The sequence below is a fragment of the Brassica oleracea genome, chromosome C3 (assembly GCF_000695525.1).
Source record: "Brassica oleracea var. oleracea cultivar TO1000 chromosome C3, BOL, whole genome shotgun sequence".
In the NCBI taxonomy this organism is placed as follows: Eukaryota; Viridiplantae; Streptophyta; class Magnoliopsida; order Brassicales; family Brassicaceae; genus Brassica; species Brassica oleracea.
This window is the reverse complement of record NC_027750.1, coordinates 58,092,164-58,101,203: the sequence shown is the minus strand read 5'-3', so window position 1 is coordinate 58,101,203 and position 9,040 is coordinate 58,092,164. Positions and strand designations below refer to the sequence as shown.

General features: G+C 32.9%; 1 protein-coding gene across 1 annotated transcript in view; it reads left to right on the top strand.

Moving 5' to 3' along the window:
- Positions 1-8,562, top strand: part of LOC106333384 (adenine phosphoribosyltransferase 3-like) — a 15,042-nt gene extending 6,480 nt beyond the window's left edge. Inside the window, exons 3-6 of the mRNA XM_013771837.1 lie at positions 7,829-7,921; positions 8,027-8,176; positions 8,283-8,341; positions 8,447-8,562. Of these exons, the coding sequence (XP_013627291.1) occupies positions 7,829-7,921; positions 8,027-8,176; positions 8,283-8,341; positions 8,447-8,500 (356 nt within the window). The 3' untranslated portion in view covers positions 8,501-8,562. The remainder of the gene's footprint in view (positions 1-7,828; positions 7,922-8,026; positions 8,177-8,282; positions 8,342-8,446) is intronic.
- Positions 8,563-9,040: the final 478 nt, after the last annotated feature.

Here is a 9,040-nt window from a genome sequence, read left to right as displayed (position 1 = left end):
GGTGGTGATCTCTTTGCTGGTCGATCCCATCATCTAACTGTCGTTGAGATGAGAAACGACTGCAAGCCTTAGAGATCAGGTCCGATCAGTTCACTTACTACCCTAATATCTACTTTCGCTGATTAGGGATACTAAGCTCATTCAATACATGTCAAGCTATCTCCTAAGCGGTTAGCTAGGCGATAAACTTAGGATCTAACATCAAGTGATCAGATTAATGGAAGCCTTAAGAATAGTATGGATGAAGAATAATCAAGAATAGCTTATCTATGTTTAGCTCATATTTCAACACCCTAAAAACCCTAGGCGAGCTAGATCACTACTCAATCATGATGCAAGCAATCAAAGACATAGATCCTGAATGAAACTGCATAATAAAAGAGATAGAAAGAGGGTTCAGGATAATCTTCTCTATGGTGAGAGAGATGGAGCCTTCTCCCTTTACAATCCAAAAGCACAAAAGTCTCCAATGGTTTTCTTCTGTCTAAAATAGCGTAGAATGGTAAAGAGAAACAGAAAATATGATGTATCAAAGCCACAGGCGGCTGGGAGAGAAAATAGGGATAATTAGGGCAAATCCCGTAATGATTGTAGTTTCCTTAAAAATCTCTGCCGCTGGAACACTCATCGGAAAGCCTTACATGTGCATAATGTTGAGAGTATCGGGAACGACAATGCTTGGTCTTCATTCTTGCTAGATTAGGCACTCTATTGTCTAGCTATAGGTAGGGGTGAGTGTTGCGACTATGGTTTGGAAGCATGAAAAGTTCGAAGGAAAAGAATAGACTCTTTGTGTTTAAATGGATAATCTTATTGGAACTAATAGATAAACGTCTAGCTCGAGTTTATGAAAAAGTTTTGGCCCCCGAAAAAAAAATGAGAAAGAAAGAAAAGGGGGCTAGCAAAGTTGTTTAGAGCTAAGATTTGTTTAGAAGTTGAGAAAATCCTTTATAGATTTCAAAGAAAAAGAGTTTTATGTGCAAAGTATTCTTGGGATCTTTTGGTGAGAGATGGGAGTTAGGTTTGACATTGGAAAGTGATTGTGTATGTTTGGGAAAAGGGTAGAACAATGGAGATTGAGCATTGTATGCATGAGTTGGTCCTTTTCTTAGATACATTATGTGCAATGTCAAGGCTACTTGTTTTGAGAGTAAACTACTTTAAAAGATCATGTATCTTGAACCCCTTGACTCACTTGATTAAAAAGCTTCCCCTTACCCAAATGATTTGGACCAATTGACCATTTGCAAGAATTCACTTGATGTTATGCTTAATGAACTTGAGAGTTAGCTGATTTGCATATGTGAATGCATGATGATGAGTGTAGGGATGAAAAAAGTTGATACAGACCTAGAGAAGCTAGAGTATAATAAGAGAAGGTGTACTAATGCTGAATTTAGATGTTGATTTGAGTGCTTTGTGTGTTTCTTTTGGCTATGAGCTCCCACCTTCAAACCTCTCTCCCTATGAGTTCTAGAAAGTTCTCTTGAGGATAAGTAAAAGAATAAGTTTGGGGGAGTTGATATCTTGCATATTTACATTGTTTTATCCATTTATGCATGTGCATTTTCATAATATAGATTAGGATTTAGCCATGTCTAGGTTGCATTTTGCATACATATGTCTCTATTAGGTATTGGAGTACCACATGGAGTTCCTGGAGACATTTGGGTACATTTGGAGCTCAAGGGAGGTGATTAGAGTGATCTTTGGACGAGCACTGCCTGAAGCGACTTCCCCCCAGAGCGACTTTCCCAGAGCGACCACACGAAGTCGCTCGCGTTTTCACGTCCGGAGACACACAGATTTGACCCTGGAGCGACCTCCCAAAGCGACGTGCCGAAGTCGCTCCCGATGTTCAGAGCGACCTGTTGGAGCGACACACCAAGGTCGCTCGCGTCCTCTCGTCCAGAGACACCAAAATCGAGCATCCTGGAGCGACCTTTCGGAGCGACACAGCTAGGTCACTCGCGAGGAGACGACCCGGGAACGACGTCTTCGGAGTGACACAGCCAGGTCGCTCACAAGGAGATGACCTGGGAGCGACGTCTTCGGAGTGACACAGCCAGGTCACTCGCGAAGAAACGACCCGGGAGCGACCTCTCGCAGCGACGTGCCGAGGTCGCTCCGCGTCTATTTGTTTGGCCGAATTTATGTTTTCTCAAGGGCCTTTTCGTCATTTCATTATGCACGTTTTTTACTTTTCAAAACCTATGTTTTGAGTACCTTTTGTAGCCACCAGAGGCAAATCTTTTTTTCTAGAGAAGAACTAGTGAAAACTTCTTTTGATTCAGATTTGATTGCTTTGATCTTGTGTTCTTGTTGATTTCTTGTCTATTTCTCTACATGATTAATCTGAAATCTAATATGGGTTTAAGAGGAATCATGGAGATTAGTGAGTAATCACTTTTGAATTGATGGGTTAGAGAGATTAAGGGTGATTAGGTTAGTTCTAGGATGTTTTAGTGTAGATCATTCTTGTTCCTTGCTAGTAGAGTATTCATAATGCATCTTCTGAGTTGGCCACTCAAAAGTTGATCTTTAGGCATTTCCCACCCACAAGATGTTTGATGAAATGCCTGAGACAACTCTCCTAAGCTTTTAACATACTTTACCAAAGACATTTGTTGTTAAAGGGGTTAAGATAACCAATAGACTTGTTAGTAATAATTGCTTTTATATTATTCAACCAAAGACATTTGATGTTTGAGATATGTTAGTAAATGAACATTCATCTAGACATAGAGTGTGTTTAAGATTGTGTCTAAGCTTAAGGTTGATAGTTTGATTGATCGTTAGCCATCCTTAGTTCGAAACTTGATCACCCAAGGTCTAATCCCTATGCCCATGAGTTCTCTTTTCCCTTAGTCAAGAAAGTATCATTCTGTAATTGTTTTCTAGTATTAGTAGTAGTTAAAACCCCTTTAAATCATCGGTTGCACTTAAATTACGTAAGTACTTGCATTCTCAATGCTTGAAATCCCTTAGAATTGGTTCAATAATCACTATACTACAACATTTGTTTTATGAGCCTTGAAAACTCCTAGCATCAGCTATTCTCTCTCTAATTTGTAATTCATCATTTTTTATTAACTTTATAAACATTAGATACAGTATAGTGTAATTTCGATGGGTTTACTGTTTAGAACTTCGAACTAATTGAGTAAACTCGAGTCTTTTATTGTTTTGAAGGTTTTTGAACATAGACTACTGAAAATTCAAATTCAGTTTTTTTACACAAGCTAATTTAGTGTAGTTTTGAACCGTAAAATAGATAAATTTGAAAATATAGTATACGGTCTAATTTTTTGTATTCCAAAGTCTTTCTTTACATTGAACTTTGATGGAGAGTGCTTGGATTATACATCTCAATTAGGTGGCTCAACTTTTTATCAATTGGTTGTTAATTTTTTTAATTAATGACTATTGTTCTTGTTTTTACATGTGGTTGTGTCTGAAGTTATATATGACTTATTCAAAATATATTGTTTTATAAAAAATCGACGACTATTTCCCCACAAATATTATCATATAGCACTATTTTTTTTCCAAAATATGACTTTTTTGCTATTTATCCCCGAAAATAATGTTCGGATCTTATTTCCCATGAATATAAAGTTTCATCCATATTTTCCCACTAATATAAAGATCAAAATCGAAAACCCCATGAAATTGATTTATATTGGTTTACTATTTTTAAGCAAACCAACAGTTTTAGGGTTCCTGATTGAAATTGATTCGGGGCTTTTGTTCTTTCGGGTCTTTTAAGTTTTGGAATGTCGGGTTGGGTTTTTGTTCTGCGCCAGATTTATGTTTGGTCTGGAATTATTTTGTCTGGGTTTAGCTTTTCGGTTTGTTTTATGAGATTCAAGATTAAAAATTTGGTTTTCAGTGAGAAAACCAAGATTGGTGAGGAAATATGTTTCAAATTTTATTTTCAGGAATAAATAGCACTGGTCATACTTCGGAAAATATTTGATGCTATGCGATAGTACTTGTGAGGAAATAGTTTAACATACATTTTATTTTTTTACAAAAAAAGAACCAATTAGATATCAATATTAGAAAGTCAGATACATAAAAAAAAGAAAGTCAAATGCATATGAAAGAGACATTGTACCGTTCGAATTAGTTTGACCTTTGCATCTGTACTCACGCTCATAGGTACATACAGGCACAGTTAAATAGCATACCACATTCTGATCCGCGTAGTTGCGGAGAATCTTCTAAATTTAAATTTGTATTTTCAAATTAAAATTTTATGCTTTAGTGATATTTTATAAACTTCGGTTTGTGATCAGATTGTATATTTTAATTTTTGGTTTGGTTCTGGTTCGGTTATGGATTTTGGTTTTTGGTTCAATAAAATATAGTAATAGTTAGGTTATTTATAAATTTCAGTTTGGTTAGGGTTCTGTTATTTTAGTTTTTGGTTAGATTCAAATAACAATGTTAGAAACCCGATAAAATTTCGAGTTCAATTTGTGTGCATGGGTATGAATATGGATATGAAATTTTCGATTTTGATTCTAATTTAGGTAGCTATATTTTTGATTGTATTTCCTTATTTTTATTTTTTGTATGAAATATTTCTATATTTTAAATATGTTTAAAAAATTGGTATATCTCAAGATTATATGTAAATTGTATATTTTAAGAGTTATGATCTCAATATACCATATCATTTGAAATAGTAAATATTTTTACTTTAAAGAGGGACTAAGTATCTATTTTTTTTAGTAATAGATCGATATATAGTAGAAATTCTATAAACTAATGCTATCGTTTCCGAATCGGACTTGTTCAAAATAGAAAAAAAAGATAAAATAATAAAATAATTATTATTTCTATTTAATATCAGATGCACAAATATTTTGGAGTCATAATGATCAACTTTTTAAATTAACTGAATAAATTGTGAACAAATTTTTAAACTATTTCCGGAAAGATGGAATGTAATCAATATATTCTAATATAAAAAGAGCAAAAACAGGAAATGAATAAAATAATAATATTCTGAAATCGTTAAATAAAAATACGTTGAACAATACAAATCTTATTTATTATCTTTTCAATTTAAATAATTTTTTAGGTTGGGTATTTAAAACAGATGTTTTAATTTACACAGAAAAGCTTTACAAATATATGTTTAAATATTTTTATAATATAACAAACAATATATTTTGGTTTCAGAATTTAAACAAACAAAATCTTATTGATCCTCTTTTTATAGGTAGAAATCTCCAACTTCCCTGATGAGACTCCTGGTAAAGAAAGTCCACGAACCACGAACAATATTTTTGATTAAAAATATTTATATCATAAAAGGCATCAGAGATGAATTATCAAAATTTTACTTTAAAAAATGACCAAAAACCACGAACTTGAAATCACAAGTAAGGAATGGAATATACAATAACATGTCAGATTTCCCACTAAAAATGAGAAACACTATCGCTTGCAGTATAATGATGAATGTAATATCGTCGACGAGATAAATTGACTTTTCAAAGACATGAGACATATCAATATTTGTCGGTTTAGCGTATTGTGGATCTTTGATGAAAGCATGAAGCATCATATTCTTTGCTTTCCTCATCAAAAATCTTATTTTCTCTGTTTGCACAAAATCAGAGATTGGATGAAGCCAATGTTGTGTAAAATATGGGAATTTCAGAAGAAATTAAGAGAGCAAAACCTTAATTAATATAGCATGTGACTCTATCAACTCGTCGCATGGAGATGGCTGTTTCGAGAAACTTTGGTGCAGCGTTTGATGGCGATTAAAGGTTGAATGTGTTTAAACCTTATCTGGAAATAATTAGTATAATATATCGAGATATAATTAGGTTAATATTGAAATACATCAGTATAGATTATATAATAAGTGTGTCTTTATATTTAGTCACATGTTCAATAGATCCAAATTTAAAACATACCATAGTAAGATCAAATAAGACTCTAAATTAATAGACTACGTATCTTTTTAAAAAGTAAACTTAAATAATCAAATATTTGGTTAATATCGTTTATTCTCTCAAACTTTTGGTTGAGACAAGATTCTCCATTATCTCTGAAATATAATTTTTGTGTGTGATTGAGTGAGATTGATTGTCTGGATCATGCTTCTTCCTAAATCATATAAGAGCTTTAATAAAAAAAATCGCATATTCTTTTCCACAGTCTTCTACTTTTGAAACGCTTATTGTTGATCTTGCTTATATGTAAAAAGTGTGTGTGGTGGGTACTGTTTGGATAGATGTGTGGTCGAGTGATGGATGTAACCTTTTAAAAGAGTTGGCCCTAAACGAACTTCATTTGGATTTGCCTTCTTTTTCTATCATCATTGTTTTGGCCAATTCTTTTCTTCTCTCTTTTTGCTTTTATGTCTCTCTTCTTTTGTATAACAAGTAGGCATGTGCATTAGAGTCTTCAGATCAGATTCATGTTGGTTTCTCAGGTATGGGTTATCCTGCTTTAGATATTGAAATCTAACTGGGTATATAATTTTTTTTATTCAAGTTCAGATTTGTTTCTTTTGGATTCATTTGGTTCGAATCTATAACTAAAATACCTATAAAATATTTGTAGTTTTTGGATATGTCGCTGATTCGGTTAGTTCGGGTATTTAAGACCAGAAAATACTCAAAATATCTGAACTGAATTAAAATTTAGTTGAAATCTGTCATATTTCTCAAATAATTTACAAAATAACAAAAAATAAGTTATTAATAATGGAAATTAAAAATTTAAAACTTATAATGTGACATTTAAACTTTTATATTACTTAATATGTTATAAAAGAATAATAAAAATTACAAACAAAAAACGTTACAAATAAATCATAAATTAAAAAATATATATAATAGAACACATAAAGTCATAGTCTTAGATATTCATGTTTTTAGGTTGGGTAAGAATCAGTTCTTATCGGATCATATCTTTTCGGTCTAGGTATATTCAGATCGGTTCTTTTCGGTTATGGTTCTTTCGGGTGTAGAAATTTTGAACTTAACAATGCACTTGTAAATTTTTTGTTCGGTTTTGGGTCGGATAATTTTGGATCGGTTCCGGTTCAAATTTTTGGGTCTGGTAAAAAACTCATTTTTATTGATACTGTTGAAATGATGGGAAGTGTGATGAAGTACATCATTTCCTTTTACTTGTTAAATCTCGATGCTTTTTCAATTGCCTTTTTAAACAAATAGATTTTGTCTATACAGATTTTAAAGGAAAAGTTATCAAAGCAATACAAACTCATTTGATATAATACAAAATGTATAGTTATCAGTCAAGAACAATGAAACTGGGTGAAATTCAAATGATTCAGCATTTGTATTATGATGTTCTATTTATATAGTTACCATAAAGACCGTGTTGGAGGAGGTGTGCATAGCACATGGTTGATGGTACATGACACAATTAAAAAATAGTTATATATTTTAGTATTCAATCTTTTTTTGTTAATTATTTCAAATGTATGAAATAAGAAAAACATCGTATTGGGTTTTGTTGTTGGGATATACATAGCTTGACTACTTGTAACATTCGACCGTATCTTTGGCGTTAGTGCTCTGTAATCTGTATATTGGCTTCGTTGTTGGGACAAAGAGATTGCTTATCTTTCTCTTCTAAATCATTGTTCTTGATAAGACTCTTGTAAGTTGTAACAACTCGATAACAAAAAAAAATATATAATTGTGTTTTCATAAAAGAATGCTACGACTTATTGTGATTTATGCTACTTACCAAGAGACCTTCCTTTGCTAAAATGACATAACCGCAAAAACAGCGTTTGCATTTACAACGACGTTTGTTGTCATTCCAGGAATAGAGGCTCGTGGTTTCCTATTCGGTCCACCAATCGCATTAGCCATTGGAGCAAAGTTCGTTCCTCTCCCGAAACCCAAGAAACTGCCAGGTTCTTTAACTTTTTATATTTCTCATACAACTTACATCATAAATAGCACCAATTTTACATGTCTAACTGAGTAGTTTATGGTGATATGACGTGTTATATAATTAGGTGAAACAATCTTTGAAGAATACGAATTGGAGTACGGAAATGACCGGCTAGAGATGCACGTAGGAGCTGTTGAAGCCGGAGACCGAGCTTTGGTGGTTGATGACCTTATCGCAACCGGTGGTACTCTCTGCGCCGCCATTAACTTGCTAGGTAAATTCCTTCAGTTTTATGAAAAAGCCATTGGAGTTATTAACTTTAAACCTAACCAAATTGATATAAATTCATTACTATTTGTGAATGTGTTTGACCGTGTCAGAGAGGGTTGGGGCGGAAGTTGTGGAATGTGCATGTGTGATCGAGTTACCCGAATTACAGGTTTGCTGTCCTAAAATTTAATACATTATATTCAGACTAATAGATTGAGATCTTTTGTATTGGTGTGACATTCAATTTCTTAAGGTGAGAAATTATTTTTTGCAGGGAAGGCAGAGACTCAAGGGGAAACCATTATGTATGCTTGTGGAGTATCGATGATGATTTTAGCTGAGATGTTTGGTTTAATGATTTGGTTAACTAATTATTGGTTATGCACCGAAAACTCGGATTATGCAGACTTATTAGTGGATTATACAATATTTTAATTTAAACTCTGGCGGATTAGCTGGAACAAATAATATTCTTGGTTCACCCTACCTAGAAGTTCACCAACCAATAAGATTGTGTTATTTCATATTTGATATCTTTTAAAAAGGAAACAAAATATTGTCAAATTATATTATCTTTTTAAAATTAAAAGGTAAAAATAAATAAATAAAAATAGTAGTAATTACAAAAAAAAATATTTTTAACGGCGTCAGCAAACATTAAACCCTAAATCATAATCTCTAAACCCTAAATCCTAAACCTAAACCCTTGGGTAAATCCTAAACTCCAAGATAAATCTTAAACTCTAGGATAAATCTTAAACTCTAAATCAAAATCACTAAACACTAAAACACTTAAGGGTTTAGGGTTTAGAGTTTTAGGGTTTAGTATTTTTATTTAGAGTTTAGGATTTATCCAAGGGTTTAGGGT